This window comes from Chaetomium fimeti (genome assembly GCF_033439085.1).
Source record: "Chaetomium fimeti strain CBS 168.71 chromosome Unknown B0H64scaffold_5, whole genome shotgun sequence".
Taxonomy (NCBI): Eukaryota; Fungi; Ascomycota; class Sordariomycetes; order Sordariales; family Chaetomiaceae; genus Chaetomium; species Chaetomium fimeti.
The window spans coordinates 1,740,187-1,756,357 of NW_026944333.1; the positions used below are offsets into that span (position 1 = coordinate 1,740,187).

The 16,171-nt window shown below is 58.0% G+C and overlaps 5 protein-coding genes across 5 annotated transcripts; 3 read left to right on the top strand and 2 right to left on the bottom strand.

Moving 5' to 3' along the window:
* Positions 1-85: 85 nt before the first annotated feature.
* B0H64DRAFT_325376 (RNA dependent RNA polymerase-domain-containing protein) lies at positions 86-5,862 on the bottom strand (the record flags this gene model as incomplete). Its single annotated transcript, XM_062800697.1, has 6 exons — positions 86-181; positions 293-658; positions 785-2,995; positions 3,045-4,246; positions 4,304-4,883; positions 4,948-5,862. The coding sequence occupies 6 exons, from the start codon at positions 5,860-5,862 to the stop codon at positions 86-88; spliced, it is 5,370 nt and encodes a 1,789-aa protein (XP_062657860.1).
* A 259-nt stretch (positions 5,863-6,121) lies between these two features.
* B0H64DRAFT_433528 (uncharacterized protein) lies at positions 6,122-7,709 on the top strand. Its single transcript, XM_062806051.1, has 2 exons — positions 6,122-6,771; positions 6,898-7,709. Exons 1-2 carry the CDS (start codon positions 6,270-6,272, stop codon positions 7,326-7,328), a joined length of 933 nt encoding a protein of 310 aa, XP_062657861.1. The 5' UTR covers positions 6,122-6,269; the 3' UTR covers positions 7,329-7,709.
* A 1,615-nt stretch (positions 7,710-9,324) lies between these two features.
* On the bottom strand, positions 9,325-11,025 carry B0H64DRAFT_433529 (uncharacterized protein). The gene is made up of 2 exons (XM_062806052.1): positions 10,271-11,025; positions 9,325-10,198 (listed from the first exon to the last, which is right to left on the bottom strand). The coding sequence occupies exons 1-2, from the start codon at positions 10,812-10,814 to the stop codon at positions 9,405-9,407; spliced, it is 1,338 nt and encodes a 445-aa protein (XP_062657862.1). The 5' UTR covers positions 10,815-11,025; the 3' UTR covers positions 9,325-9,404.
* A 946-nt stretch (positions 11,026-11,971) lies between these two features.
* B0H64DRAFT_475826 (uncharacterized protein) lies at positions 11,972-14,136 on the top strand (the record flags this gene model as incomplete). The annotated part of the gene is made up of 7 exons (XM_062808123.1): positions 11,972-12,457; positions 12,515-12,559; positions 12,618-12,919; positions 12,987-13,089; positions 13,157-13,260; positions 13,359-13,554; positions 13,668-14,136. The coding sequence occupies 7 exons, from the start codon at positions 11,972-11,974 to the stop codon at positions 13,983-13,985; spliced, it is 1,554 nt and encodes a 517-aa protein (XP_062657863.1). The 3' UTR covers positions 13,986-14,136.
* A 160-nt stretch (positions 14,137-14,296) lies between these two features.
* Positions 14,297-15,414, top strand: B0H64DRAFT_400461 (HD domain-containing protein). Its single transcript, XM_062804068.1, has 2 exons — positions 14,297-14,639; positions 14,704-15,414. Exons 1-2 carry the CDS (start codon positions 14,410-14,412, stop codon positions 15,278-15,280), a joined length of 807 nt encoding a protein of 268 aa, XP_062657864.1. The 5' UTR covers positions 14,297-14,409; the 3' UTR covers positions 15,281-15,414.
* The last annotated feature ends 757 nt before the right edge of the window (positions 15,415-16,171 follow it).

The window sequence follows — 16,171 nt, forward strand, 5'->3', positions numbered from 1 at the left end:
GGGCCGACTCAGAGGGAACGTTGGAGCTCAAGACTACCTTATCGATAAGTATTTGCATGGCTTCCTCACAAACGAACAAGAACCATCAAATCTCAATCCCCTCCAACACCTCCACACTCACACCGGCCAACCCACCAAGCAACCTCCTCCACAACTCCTTCCCCTCCTCCCCCTCATCCCCCTCACTCCCCTGCCCCCCAACTCCAACTCCAACCCCATACCCACCATTCCCACCACTCCCACTCCCACTCCCACTCCCCCCAGCACCCCCACCAGAACCACCCCCAACAACACCCCCCGTCCTTCTCCTCCCCGCCAACGTCTCCCGACTCCCCAAAACAACCACCCCCGCCCGCGCCCTCGTCAGCGCCACATTCATCCGCCGCTCGTCCTTCAGGAACCCGATCTCCCCGCTCTCGTTGCACCGCACCGTCACCAGCACCACCACGTCGGCCTCGCGCCCCTGGAAGCCGTCGATGCTGGATACCTCCACGAGGGATGTGCCTGTGGCGGTGCCGGTGTTGGAGAGCAGGCGGCGGAGGAGGTCGGCTTGTTTGGCGTAGGGGGTGAGGACGGCGATGGATTGCGGGGTGGGGGTTGTGAATGGTGGGGAGGGGGGTTGGGATTGGGGGTGGGATTGGGAGTGGGATGTCGGTGACTGGGGCGTGGTGGTGCTGGTTGATGCGGGGGGGTTGGTAGTGGTGGTTTTGGAGGAGGAGGTGCCAGTGGTGTTGGTGGCAGACTTGGAGGTGGTGGGCCGCGCTTTCAGCAGCAGGCGGCACACGCGCGCGCACAGCTCGGCCTGCCCCGCGTTGGTCTTGGACTTGCCGCCGAGCTCCTCGCGCGCTATGCAATCGATGAAAACGCTACGCGCTAGGTCGTTGCCGTTGCCGTTGCCGTTGTCATCAGGGTGTGGGTGGGATGTTGGGTGCGCGTCCGGGCTCTGTGCTGGCCATGGAAACGCGGACTGAAAGAGCGGACGTGCGCTGGATGGGATGCCCGTTCGCAGGCGGTGCGAGTAGAACTCAGCCGAGGGGAAGGCGCTGATTGACGGGTGCATGCGGTACTGCGTGTCGAGCATCAGGAGGGCGAGGGCCGGCGGGGAGGCGAGTGGGGAGGGGTTGGCGGCTGCTGCCATGGTAGCGGTTGACTGTTGCGTGTAGAGCCGCTCGAAGAGGGACTTGTCAAATTCCATGGCCAGGGAGTGCTGCTGCACGGTCGGTCGGAGTTGGACGTGGTCGCCAACTAGGATGGCTTTCTGGCAGCCCTTGACCAGCGGGACCAGTGAGGCTGGCTCTGTCTGCTGGGACGCCTCGTCGACGATGACCATGTCGAACGCCTGCTCGCGGAGGAGGCCAAGACCTGCGCCGACGCAGGTGGTGAAGATGATGCTGCATTCCTTGACCCTTTTCTTTGCTTGGTTTAGGGCCGCGCGGTTGGCGTGGATCTCCTGGCCCACCATAGCGTCGCACGTGTACTTCCTCAGGTCTTCGGCGACCTTTCTGATCTCGGTCGAGACACGCAGCGGGACGAGATGCGGGTTGCTGGCTAGAACCGTCGAGCTCACTTGGCCGATATATCGTCGCAGGACGTTGTCCACGGCGTTGTGTGTTGGGGCTGTCACTAAGATCCTGGGTTTGTCGAAGCAAATCTGGAGAGCGCGGATGATTTGGACAATCGTCTCCGTTTTCCCTGTCCCTGGCGGGCCCCATAGACAAGTAACAGGTGAGTTTAGAGCGGCCTGAACCGCGTCGTTCTGGCTCGCATTCAGATTTTCCTTCTGGGGGTACTCGGGTAGGACTCGTTTGGCATTGATGTCCAGGTCGAGGCCTCGAGACCCGGGGACGTCACCCAAGAGGATCTGATTCGCTACTTCGCAGCAATCTTCGAAATGTACGGCGAAGCGGCGCACCGCGTCGAACATGGTCTTGGTTGTAGTGAACGGCCCGCAATACTCCAACTTCCACGGGCATCGCTCATAAAAGGAAGGAAGCGGATGGAAGCATTGGAAGCGAGCGAGACCCTGCTCGGAGTGTATGACCAGAGCATCGATCGAGTATGGTTTGGCGAGGATCACGTTGGCCGGTGCGGTTGCCGCAGTCAGGCGTACATGTGCTGAGTTTTCAGGCGTGCCACCGGTTGAGTCGATCCTGAAGATGATCTCGACGACTTGATATCCGTCACGGTCCTCGGGTAAGAGCTTCAACTGTAGCAAGTCCCCTCTCGCCTTTGCTTGTTCTGATGCCTCCCCAACGTGATCAAGGGCAATCGCGATGGTATTGTGGACGAAATGGCGAACCAGAGCGGGTCGGCCTGGGAGAAGACGAGCGCTCTCCCGTTCGAAGCACTCGAGGAGGATGTCCTCGGCAATATCCGGTTGGCGCACAGTTAGTGCGGCTAGCTCAACAAGGTTGGCGAAGCTGTCCAACGTCAAGCTGCGGACTCGTGATAAAAATGACCGCAACGGAGCGAGAACCAGCTCCTGTGCCTCGTTTGCTGAGAGGATGTAGCCGCGGAGGACCTCTACCGACCAGACCCCCATCTCTAAATTCTCGACGTTTCCGTCTCCAGGCTCGACTGGCTCCATGCGGCCGAAGCTGATGGCGAGAAACGGGGCTGCCTTGAGAAACGTAATCATCGTAGGTAGCAGGATTGTCGGCCGGATATTATCAAGACCACCGTTTCTCAATGCGGCGAGCAGGTAGTCGAAGCTTCGCAGCAGAAGGGACTGAGAACGTTCAAGGAGCCAGGTGAAAACTTCCCCGAATTGCGCGGGTGTTTCCAGTCTCTTGAAGGCTGCCATATCCTGCTGCCGGGCGATATCAACGATATAAGCTGGTTCCGAATCCCAATCGACGCCTTTCAGGCTGGGAATCGTGTACTCCTCGATTTCCTTGTCGAACAACGGAAGCCTCGTTTCCGTATCGATGTGTTCGAGCCAAAGGTCAAGGGTCCGCATCGAGTTGACGTCTCTGTTGCTGATGACATATATTTCCTAGACCTCGTGAGCAGGGGGTGACTCCTACATTTCCTAGTAAACTCACCGCATCAGAAAGGCCGTTCCGGTTTACCCTCCCAACATGTCTCTGAAGACCACTACTGAACTTGTTAAGCGCAATACTGACCCGGTAGTCGAAGTTCATTCCACTGTCGATAGTCTCCTGCCGCTGTCTCCGCCGGTCACCAACGTTCTCGGTGTTCCGATACGAGCTGTCGTCTGACCGACCCCTGACAATGTAAATCCAGGTATTCGCCCGCTGCCCTTCAAAGAGCTGGAACGCCCCCTCGTCGCAGTACAGCTGGTACGTCATCTTGGTGGGAAGGGACATCCGGCTCTGCATCTCAGTTCCCTGCGTGTGGGGGAACGCGAACAGCCGCACCGTGTCGTCGACTAGCGAGTCTTGGGCCGGCTCGATAATCCGCGGGACGTAGATGGCAAGCGTGAGCCGCTCGTCGACGCGCAGGACGAGCAGCTTGCGGTGGAAGAGACCCATTGTCTTGCTCGCAGTGTCCAGAAAGGTGGCTAGTCGATCTCGTGAGGAATCGAAAACCCGTTTCCATTGTACGCCGTGGTGATTAAGCTGGAATCGGGCCGCAGCTGCTTCGGGGAGCAGGTTAGACGAACGGACAGCATTCCGGACCAGTGCGGAGATATCTTGTGAGGCGGGAAGTTGTTGTAAGATCCACGCCCTCTCCTCGCTGGTCAGGACATTCAGATCAAAAAGGTGAAGGAGGTCCTCCAGCCGAGCCCCGTTCTTGCGGCACCACCGCAAGGCCATGCGAAGAAGTTCATATTCCGAGACGGCAATGTCCTCGCGGCTCAAGAGGAGCTCGACAGCGTCAAAATCGTACCCGTCTAGTGCTCTTCCGCGGTCTGATGCCTGGGCTTGTTGGATGAGTTGCTTGGCAGCATCATGGACATCATCAAGAATGAAAGGCAGGGCATCCTCGGGTGGACGCGGGGCTTTCTCCAGCTTCTGAGGTACCCTGATGCGGTTGCCATCCACGCATTGGGAGAAGAGCCTGTTGAGTTCCTGGCACTGCTCGGCCATAGGCCCACACGCCCGAGCCCAGTCGAGGTAGAGGTTCTTGACACGGCCCAAGGATGCGTTGGTGTAACGGGCGAAGTACTCGAGACGGTCGTCGTCCGTAATGGGTTCGAACCTCATGCGCTCTTTGCCACCGGGGTACTGTGCCGGCTGTGACATGGTGGCCGGAACGATGCCGCTGTCCCAACACACAAAGACTGTCACAAAATCAGCCATGCTGAGTAGGTGTGCGCATGGAAGTAGGAAATACTTACAAGTATCACCGTCCAGGTCACCCCCCGACATCAGATCCGCGGCTGGCCTACGGCCTTGGGTGGAAAATACGATGCAATCAACCAAGTGAGCAAGCTCCCGTTTCTCCACGACTTTGAATTTCTGCATATCCCCCGGATGGAGGCACGGGTTTCTCGTGACCAGGACGTCGCACCCCTTCAAGGCGGCCGGCTGTCCGTCCCCGTCCATGGTGATCTTGACGGCGCACTCGCCCTCTTTCAAGACACCCCAGGCATCACAAACACCGAAGAGGAGCCTTGACTTGGGGAGCAGAATTCGGCATTTCTGCTCGCGCCTCTTGTTGAGCATCTTGTCATACTCATTCTTGACGAGGGCCTGGATCTTTGGCCGAACAGACTCCAGCGAGTCCATCAACACGCGTTCGGCAAGCTCGGGCATGTTGAGGTAGGAGAGGAAGCGAAACGCGGACCTGGAATCTTGGGACGCGTCGGAAAGGAAACGGAAATGCTCCTCCTGCTTTTGCTTGATAACGGCACGGTCTACGCCCAGGGCATCAAGGAGAACGATGACCTCGTCGTTGAGGTAGCCATAAGTGTACGGCTGGAGCGAGATGTCAGCAGGGACGACGGGGTCGAGGCACTGGAGACGGGTCGAGGTTTCGTACCTTTGAGTACTCAACAACCGAGAACGAGTGGTCGTCGCCGCCGGAAAACTTCTTCATGGACTTCCTCATCCTCAGTAGGAACTTCTTGTCCTTCGCCATGGCTGGATCGACGGTGACCACCCCCTTGTAGCCGCGGTACCTGATTTGCAGAACGGAGGGGGTGTAACGGCGGTCTCTGAAAACGATGCCAACTCTCCTCGCCAGCTCTTGGGCGAGTTGGGGAGCAATCAAGCCGCAGCCGTCGGTGAAGATGTAATCGGCGGTCTCGATGTCTGGAATATCATCGACTCGGTCTGGCGAGATGGTCATGGCTGCCTTGGCCGTGGAGAATAGAAGACCGATCCGCTTGGCCTTCTTCGCAACCGTCTTCATCTTTGAAAAGTCGCCCAGCGACTCAACCCTGCGGGAGATGACATCCCTGGGGGCGGCGTAGAGAAAACAGGTGCGGGACTGGAGCTGGCTGTTGCTGTGGCCATAGAAGTTGTAATGTACCCCCTGCAAAGTAATGCCGGTTTTGAGGACCCTGGTAGCGTAGTCGGCACACTCTCTGGGAGTTAGGGGCTGCAGAGCGGTGGCAGTGCTTGTCGCGTCCTGGGCAGGCTGTGGATGTTGTGATCGGGGTGGGGAGCGAAGCTCGGCAATGGAAACCACAAGAAACTTGTTGAGCGGCTCTCCACGGATGGCTCGGTTGTCTTCAGCCCTCTCGAATGATAGCACGATCTCGTTTCTTCCTCCTGTGGTGATTAGGCTAATCGTCTTGATGAGCCTCCTCTGATCAAGTTCCCGAGCAGGTTGGAGATTTTGAATTTGATATTTCCACTCGCGATTGTCCAGGCTGATGGGGCTTTGCAATGTGAGCCGAAGACTTGCGAGATTGGCCTTCTTTGGAGGGGCATGAGTCGTCTTGGGAGGCATGGTGTAGGCAGAGGTGGCCCAGGGGCAGTCGGCTTGTTTGTTGGAACTTGGAAAGTGCAGGATTCTGAGTCGACACCAGCAAGTCAGTTTAGGCTTTTCAAAGCAGATGTGGTGACATGTCTAAGAAGGTCAAGGGAAGACAGGGGTTGCGGAGACAGACATACCAACATTACCCAAGTTACACAACAGCCTTAATGCAGTGCATGTTGCACAACTTCCCCGCCCGTTGTAGGCCTCACTTACTCGAATAGGTAACCGCTCGGTGGCTGCCGACGGTGAGGACACTGCATACCTAGGTTGTGAACCCCGAAACCTTAATTCCACTCATCAGCACCGATCAAAATCACGGCAATGGTCTCGATAGAAGGACTTACTCAAGAAACACCAACAACCACTCTTCACCCGCGATGGCCTGCCCACCTATCCGAACAACAACCCACCCCAGCCCCAACAACACCAACACCCTCCTCATGACCACCATGAACCCCCCCTGGAGCCCACCCCCCAACATCTACATTGTCGGCGCGCAGTGCACAGGCAAGACGACGCTAGTCAACAACCTGCGCGCCCATTTCCAAGGCGACCTCAGCATGACCAACCCTTCCTCCTCCTCGTCGCCACCACCACCACCACCCGCCAGCACCCCACCCGCCACCATGCCACCCGCCACCATGCCACCACCCGCCATCACGCCACCGCCGACCATCATCACCGAGGTCGCGCGCGGCGTGCTGGCGACGCACCGCTTCAGCGCGCGGGACGTGCGCATCCCGGCGCGCAGCCTCGCCCTGCAGCGGCTGATCCTGCAGGCGCAGGCGGTGGCCGAGGCGCGGGCCGTTGGGCTGCGGATGACCGCGGAAGAGGCTTGCCTCGTGATGACGGGCGGGACGGGCGGGACGGGCGGGGTGGGTGAGAGTGGTGAGGGGGGTGAGAGTGGTGAGAGTGGTGAGAGTGGTGAGGGGGGTGAGAGTGGTAAGAGTGGTGAGAGTGGTGAGAGTGGTGAGAGTGGTGAGAGTGGTGAGACGGGCTGGACAGCACCAGGGGCGGTGCCGACGGGGACTGGCGGCGGCGGCGGGCCCGGGTGGTTCGTGTCGGACCGGTCGGGGGCGGACCCGATCGCGTACGCGCTGCGGTACGCGGGGCCCGAGGCTGGGCGGGAGCTGGCGGGGACGGCAGCGTGGGCGGAGCTGCGGGCGCGGATGCGGGCGTCGCTGGTGGTGGTGTGCGAGGCCGGGCTGGCGGCGGCAGGCTGGTTGCGTGACGATGGGGTGCGGTTGATGCCAGAGGACGTGGAGGAGTGGGTTGGGTTCCATGGCGTGTTTTGTCGGTTTCTGGAGGCGGAGGGCGTGCCGTATGAGGTGCTGGACGCGAGGGTGGGCGGGCATGAGGAGAGGGTGCGGTTTGTGCTGGAGAGGTGGAGGGAGCGCGGAGTCTGCGGAGAGAGAGAGAGAGTCAGAGGGGAGTGAGTGTGGGCATGGTCAGTGAGTAGCACGTACGTCGTGAAGATTGTAAACGTCGGTATCCGATCCGAGGGTTGGCGCTCTGACTGAGATCTCGGCCATGTTGGGAATTGCTTGCGTCTGCCTGGCCTCAGAACAAGACATCTCGTTGAGCAAGAAGATGGAGTAACTCTAGACTTGGCCGAAATGTCCCTGTCAGGATAACGCACCGACACACACGTCCGCGCCGTCCCTGCCTGCTTCCCGTCATGACAGGCTCGGGCACGAATAATTCGTCACCGTCATGGACGGGCCGCCACAAGTCCGAACTCCGGCCCCATGTGAGAACCCTGAGGACCGTGAGCTTGTCGTTCAAGCAGATCAGATTGGCTGCCTCCATTTGCGTGAGGCCTACTGTGTAGTTGCCCGTTCCGAAATGGCCCGGGTTGGTCGTTGACAACCTCGAGGCCCCGCAAAGTATTGCTTCGCGGGAGATGAGATGGAGCCAAGAGGGGCGTGTCACCGGTCTTGTCCAGTCAAACGGTGAATGGGCAGTTGGAGATCTCGATCAGGCACTCTTCGCTTGCCGCGAAGTCCCGACCCCTCCCAGCCTGGCGCCCGCCTCGCCGACTCAACGATTTCCTTGCATCCCGCGGGCGGTGACATGTCTCTGTGTCATGTATGTGACGAGGTGAGCATCCGGGCTATGTAGGCCTGGGCGCTGCCAGATCAGCTCTCTTCAATCAAACCATTCCGGTTTCCGTGGCGACTTGCAGGGAGGGAGTGAGGCTGTCTGGTTCTGGCCACCCAGCCCACCCCCGACACCATGCATGCCACCGCCCTTTGGGGGAACCTTGAAGGTGATGGACTACGTGATTTGTCGTTGCGGCAGCCGTATCTGGAATATTGATGTCCTGACTCCTGCCTACGTGGTAACGTTACTCTCCCATTCCTGCCATCTTCCGTCTACTCCTGCTCCACTCTGCATCTGGTCGGAGTTAGTTACCAGGTAGATAGGCACTCTGTTTATATGGCAATACACCGGCATCATGCATGCATGCGCGGGCCCGCGCGTGGTCCTCCCAGGTCAGGAAGGGAAATGAGTCCCGGACTGGCTTCCCGTCGTTTACAGGTGGCGATGACGCTCTGGCAGTAACAACAACAACAACAACAACAACAACAACAACAACAACAACAACAACAACAACAACAACAACAACAACAACAACAACAACAACCCGGGGTGATTATGGGGTGCTGTAGATTGCCGCCATAATGATCACACATTCGGAATTCCGAGAAGGGCATGCGGTAGGATTCCGCGGTTTCCACTTTCCACAATTTGAATTTCTCATCTCTAACAGAGAAGTGATAGGACCGGCAAGCGGCGCATGCCCCAGGCCGGTCACTGCCATCAGAATGTCCGAATTTGGCCAGGCGTTGTTTGAACAGAGATTGGGGGGTCAAACGGATTGACTCCTAGGTACTGAGCGGCTGATTGGTTGACGGGTGGGAGGGCGGCTTTTGGCCACCGGCTTCGTACAGAATGAGGCGGCACACTCCGCGCAGTCACACCATGCGCTGGGAATTTGCTTCGTTTCGGGTCCTTGGCTCCAGCACACAGTCTGCCTGCCTCCCTGTCTGTCTATCTTCCCGGCGGTGAAGCCCAACATGCCCGGTCGAGACCACCCACTCCAACACCGGAAGCAGACAGAGGCGGGGCCGACGAACAAACCCCAAGGGCAGTGATTGGGATACCGGCAACGGCGTGCCTCTTGTGATACTGATCAGCTTTTAGACGTGGTCGGCCGGGAGGGGGGAAACGGAACGGGGAAACGGTTGTCGTCTTCCTCACCTGGAAACCTGGAGGCTGGATGTCGTAATTAGCCCTGGGGGGTCGAGATGGCAGAGTGGCACCAGCTTGCGCGTCGGTAGGAGGGACGTCACAGTGTTGCATGTAGCATGTTGTTCACCAGAGCTGACTGCTTTGGACTTTGCAAACGGAACAAAAAGATCAAGAATTCCACAGTGTGCGTGTTGACTACCTAAGGTACCAATGGTTAAGGAATGACGGACAAGAACCTCAACAAGCCTCCAGGCCTCCTAATCCTTCGACGAGTCGGCCTGATCCTCAGTCTCTCCCTCGTCGGCAGCGTGGTCCTGCGTGGTCTGGGACGCCTCGCTGTTGTCCGTTAGGTCTGCTGCTCCCTCCCCCCCGGCCTTCTTGAGCATCGCTTCGATTCTTTCCGCATGCCTGGCCTGAACCTGCTCCCAGCCTTTTTCAAACCCGGGGTAGACGAACGGCGCGGCCTCCTTGCCGCCAAATGTCCAAGGGGCGACAACTCGCATAGGGGCGTGACGAGTAAATTTTCTGTCGTAGCTCAGACCATCAACACCGCTGACGACAAGCATGGGATCGCTGACCAGCTGAACGGGCGGCATCTCCTCACTACCGGGTCGGTAGTAGGGGATCTCGACTGGGTAGGTCAACTTCATCCACTCTTCGTCGACGGGAAAGCCGAAGATGCTGTCGCTGCCAATTGGGGAGAATCTGAGGGTGTGGCTCCCGGGGTAGACTCCATGGACATAATACTGTGCGATCAGGGCTGCCTCGATGAGTTGCCTGATCTGGTGATGCGGAGGGCCGCCGGGAGTGTCCTCAATATCGCCAAAACGCCACCTCAAGTCTCCATCATGAGCATCGTCAGGAATCTTGTCGTCTCCATCCTGGAGAATGAGGCGAAGATGTTTCTTATAATGGGGGACCAAGTCTGCCGCCTTGATCGAATCCTCCTCACCGAGCCCTTTGCGGACGAGGTGTTCGGTCATGCGGCTCCAGGCATAGAACTGGATTCGATACAGGTGATCATCGGGGCCCTTGGGGTCATGGAGCAGGACTAAACGGGGGCGTTAATACAATCTGGCCACAGGGTGGAAAGGTGTGGGTGGAAAGGTGTCAGGTGTCTCACCATTCAGATCCCGGCGAAACGCCCGGAAATGCTCCCAGACCGGGGAACTGAGCGCAACGAGCGACTGCCCCTGGGCGCCACCCGCAAAGGAAAACAGGTTATCGTCAAGATAATGCCAGATCCAAGCCCGAACCATGGCCTCATGATGAGCCAGGAAGTCCGATTCCCACAATTGTCTCGCGGCGGGGGACCAGCTGCTTAGCTTCTCCCTCGTCTCAGGGGTCAGATCTTCCCACCGCGCCAGGCCCAGCTTTCGTACAGTCCCCGCCTGCACTATCACCATGGTGGCCAACGTCTCCCAGCCGCCTCTATCTAGTAGTCCATCCACGCAGGGCCCGTTCGTGTAGCGGTCTAGTGCGCGGAGGTGGGCGGCCCGGGAATCCGTCTGGCAGCACGTGGCGGTGCAGTTTCTGTAAGTGGTCGGCTGCTGGCCGGTGAGGCTAGTCTGCATATCGCTTGGAGCTGCCGCTTGAGCCGACATATCTGGTGTAGATGAGCTCTCTGGTAGAGGTGCGTTGGGCTTTGCGCGCTTGCTTCGGGGCATTGTCACAGGCTGTGCTGGGTGTTTGACGGCGGAAACTTGTTGCAAGGACAGGAGTGAGCACCTATAAGAGAATGAAGAAATGAGAAGCGGGTATCGGTCCGTGATGGAGGGGACCGCAACCAAAGATGCTTAAAGATGGATCGAGCGGGAGAGAGGGGAGAAAGCGACGCAGGACCGCTTTCTCTCGACGCGAGCAAGGCCCCTCGGAAGCTTCAAAGAACAGCTGACACAAGGAGTTCTCTGATTTCCCAATCATGAAGGAGAGGCTAGGCCACCGCCGTTTCCGGCGTTCTGAAAGCGATGAGTATGCCTGGCAGCCCCTCCCTCCGTTTTGGGCGGAATGATAATAATGACCCATGCAAGTAACCTCCCCTATGAAACGGGACACCATAACGCGGCTGCGCCCTGCCGACCTGCCGCTCAACGCCCAGCCACGGGGTCCTTTCCGAAGACCGGGTTTCCTTGGTGAGGAGCGGACTCCGGCTTGTTTGCTTAGGTAGGTATGTATGCGCGTGCCATGCCAGGCACCGTGCAAACATCCTAACCTGCGCTGCAGCGCTTGCACCCGCTGCTGACGTGTCGTTGTGGTGGAGCTATTCCCATCCTCTAATTTCATGACATGAGATATCTAGGTACTTTACACGAGCTGTCGGATGAGCTAGCTCCTGTGACTCATGCAAGCGACGAGCAACAACAGCAGCACCTTTTCTTTTCGCAACCTCGCCGCTCCTTTCTCAGAAATTGGTACCTTTCTCTTCAACTTCAAACGCAAAGAGAACGATTTCTGGGTTGACCGCACGAGAGAACCTGTGTCCTTGGGCAGCGTCTTCCATATCCTTTCCCAAACGACTTCCAAACCCTACATCCTAGCCGTTGCCGAGGACAAGCCCGAACAACACCAGCCTCGTGCAGAACCATAGCTCGTTACCGCCTTTGTATCGGTATAGACTCTGGCGTCTCGTGAGTCCATCCCATTCCCCGCAACCTTGCGTGCAACCGGTACGGGCTGTTTAGATCATGTTACCCTTCATGCGTCGGTGCCATTGCTGATCCGTTACATGAACAGTACAAGCGGGGTCTCATACTGCTTGCTGGGGCCTGGCCAGGACTCAACCCTACCACCGTGTTCGGTAGCGCTACACGACGAGGGACAGGAGATGCAGCCCTCCACCTTGAGTGCGATTAAACGCGATGACGGCCCTGGCAGTTGGGGTACCGGCATCGCCGCTAGGACGCCGACCCTGAGGCTGTTCAAGCTCGCGCTTCTTCACACGGACGACCTCGTCCTGGAGAACGAGCTCCCGGATTCCATTGCCTTTGTCAACCAGTCCATTTCCGAGATTCGCCACGCGTCGTGGACAGGGACCGAGGCTGTCACCACATACCTGAAACGTTTGTGGGCAGACGCGGATCGCCGTATCAAAGACGAACTGCAAGAAAAAAACGTCGCCGTCGCCGAGGAAGATATGTGCTTTCTGTTCACCAACCCGGCTGTGTGGAGTGACGAGACAGTCAGCCGGATGAAGAAAGCCATCGAGGCGTCCAACGTGGTTCGCGCAGACGCTCGATGTGGATTCATGGATGAGCCTAAGGCGGCAGCACTGGCCGTCATCCCCCAGCTACAGAGCCATCGTCCACTGCAGGTTTGTGCAACACCAGCTTCCCTTCCGTTTCCTAAGCTAACGGGTTTCCTACAACAGAAAGGTCAGACAGTTGTCATTGCTGATCTCGGTGGAGGCACCGCGGTAAGCCTGTCTTCGTCCCATTCTTCCTCCTTCTCTTCAGATTCCTAACCATAGATAGGATTTCATTTCCTACTACATCGATACTGTCACGCCGCTCTGTGTTGGAGAATGCGTCGCTGGGGAAGGCCGACTCCTCGGGGACATGTTCATGCGCCGCGCCCTATACTCCTTGGTCACCAGGGAAGTCGAACGCACCGTGAGGAGCGAGGTGAAGGGGAGTGATTTGGGCAAGGTTGAAGCCCAGGCCGAGGAGCTGTGGCTGTGGTCGCGCTCCAGGCCTGCCACAACTTTGTGCACCGAGACCCGCACCCTCAATTTCCAACTCCATGACGGAACCAATCTGCCGGTCGTTGTTCAAGGGTTAGCTTGCCCTTCTGCCTTTGGACGCTGTGGTGGCATTCTACTGACTATCACAATTGTATTCTAGCGGCGATATTGTCAACGAGTTTCGAACGATTACCGACCGCGTCATAGAACTCGCCAAAAGCCAAATGCGCGCAGTCCGTGAAGAAACTGATCGGTGGCCGGATGTAGGTCCCACCTTCCCCACCATTCATTCCCGCTTCACCGTTGTTAATTCTTCGACCCGGGGCACAGGTACTGGTTGTCGTTGGCGGCTTTGGACGCAACAAGTTTCTCGAAGCCGAGATGAGGCGTGATCCCCTCCTCGCCCCACGCGTCGAGATTACAGGCGAACAGGGGTAAGTCCAGCGTTGTTAGCTACTCCATGCACGGGCGGTATGGGCAGAAGAAGAGAAGTAGTGCAGAATGCGGAACTTACACTACCATGAATGAACAGACAACTCGCGGTGAAGAACGGTGCCGCGATCGCCTGCGTCGCGAGGTTTGGCGGCGACGACGCCGGCACGGGATCGGCAGTATCCCCTCTCGCCCCCGAGGCCCCGATGAAGATTGTATCCCTCATCCCTTCCCAGAGTTACGGCTACTGGGATGGCGTGAGGCCGAAGGGACAAATTAGCTGGTTCATCAGGAAGGTGCGTTTCCAATTCTCCATTCCGTGGCCCCGGTGACTCCTTCGATCGGCTGGCCTCGCGCCGCTCCTTGTTTGGACCGATAGCTGACTGCGCCATGCATTTATCCTACATAGGGTCGTAAGATGTCCGCCGCGCCGTTGGTGATCCCCCTAATCCCTGAGGCCTTCCGTGAGAGGGAAGAGGCCGGTTGCCCTTCCATCCCCATCTACCGCGTCTGTAAACCAACAGAACAGTCCTCGGCCATACCCAACACAAACGGGGTGGTCACTCAACAGTGCCAAATCCTATGCAAGCGGCGTGAGCTTTTGGATTTGAACCCGCCCCCGCGGGTGGAGTTGAGGGTGGAAAAGGTTGGGAGGGTCATGGACTTCCAGGTGTTGATCGAAGGATATCCGGACGGCGACCGGTATTTCCGTGTGCAGGGCTGGTAGGCGCATGCTGGACTTGCTGCGGTGATGGTGATGTACAGAGATGTCTACGATTATGATTTAGATTGGTAGCGAATAATTGCATGACACACGGAGTTTCCCATGATGTGTTGCAACCGGAACCCAGGTTTTGGTCCCTCGGGCCCGTGAGCTGGGGACCCAGTTAGCTAGGGTGGGGCACCAAGCCTCTTCCATCCCGCGTTCAGATGCTTGGGCTTTTCGATGAATGGGCGGAGGCCCAAGGTACCTGACCTACGAGGGAACAAATCTCGACTCTTTCCTGTTTGCTTCGCACACTCGGCACACTTCGCCCCAAAAAAACAATACCAGGCCTTTTGCCACTACATTGCAAGACCCTTGGGCCTCTTTGCCCCTCCACCCCACCAAGCAGAATCGCGCATCCTTCCGTCACCACAGAGCAACAACCATGTCGCCAAGCGCACAACCAACTGAGAAGGGCGAGGGGTTGGTAGATGTTGGCATTGTGCCCAACCCGAACCCAACGATCACCGGGCCATGGACAGTGGAAAAGGTGCTGGAGACAATCCCTACGGGCAAGCCTGTCGAGGGGACGAGCTCGCCGGTCGAGTACTTCCACCTCCTTGAGCGCCTCAAGACCACCAAGCGGGAGGGGTGGCGGAGATTCGCGATCGACCGGTAGGTACCTGTGCTGTGCTCCCGCTACTCTACCTCGCCCCTGCTGACGAGCGCCGCGTGGAAGGGGCGAGTCCATCTCCGACCACATGTACCGAATGTCCATGATTAGCATGCTGGCGCCTCCTGCCCTTGCTGCCAAGCTCGATATGGCCAAATGTATGAAGATGTGCCTGATCCACGACATGGCCGAGTCGATCGTCGGCGACATCACGCCCGTCGACAACGTTACGAAGCCCGAGAAGAGCCGGCGCGAGGCGACGACCATGGATTACATCACGCAGGGCCTGCTCGGCAAAGTGCACGGCGGGAACGTCGGGTCGGAGATCCGGGCTATCTGGCAAGAGTACGAGGACTCGAAGACGCTTGACAGCCTCTATGTCCACGACATCGACAAGATGGAGCTTCTTCTGCAGATGATCGAGTACGAGAAGCGCGGCAAGGGGAGGCTGGATCTCGGCGAGTTTACATACGTCAAGACAAAGATTGTGCTGGACGAGGTGAATGCCTGGGCGGAGGAGATCATGAAAGAGCGGGAGGAGTTTTGGGCGGGACAGGCTCATGTCCATGGCGAAAGAGGCGTTGAGGGCGGCGTCGCTCCCGCGAACAGAGCGAAGCAGGATGCGTACTACAACAAGGAGTAGGGGGCCGCATTTCGTTAATTCCGGCATGGGTTGGGTTCGCGGGGGGGAAAGGCATCCGTAGAGGGATGTTCACCTAGACTTTGGCATCTGCATTGCATTTGAGACTACACGGGGCACCGCGAGGTTTTTAGAAGGCTTTCAGGCGATTGAGATGTTTGCAATACCCAGAGGGCGCGACGGACAAAGGAGTTCTGTAGAAACTGGTGAATTGCCAAATCGTTGGGAAAATGCCGAGCGCCCGCGCCAAGGGTGTGTCGCTGATGCCGCAGGAAAATGAATGTCGAGATCTGGTTGGTCTCCCGTCATGTCAACAACATCCATCCCGTTGCTACCTTCGCTACGGCAACCAGGCGAGAGTACACACCCAGTATGTATTTGACAGCGGGGGTGAACCGCATCTCGGCCACGATCGTTCAAAGAGCCCAGACCCATTTGCGAAAAGCGGTTAGCAGATCCATTTGACAGATCTGACCCCAAGACTTGGCAGGACTCCACACCGCAAGCTGGTGAGCATCCACTTCGCGAGCGAGCCGAGCCACTGACCGCGACTTGATCCCTTCTTGTCTGCATGAACCCCAGGGGAGGAACATTGCGACAGATTCGCGTGCCCAGAGTTCGAGAATATACCGCGAGTTTTCCGGACGAAGCCGTCGAGCCCAGAACCAGGTCGCGTATTCGACAGAACGGACGCGCTCAATCGAACCCCAACTTTGCAGAGGAACTCGCGAATCCTACCAAGGCGGAAAATAAAGTGCGAGGTTGACTGCTTGTCGGGCACGGTCAACGGGACGCGGTGGGCGGCTGGTGACTGGAAGGTGAAAGCTGCACCAGCACCGATCGAAGCTGACGCTGGCTCCCCGCTCTGGTTGGTTGCCCCGAACAGCTCTGTTG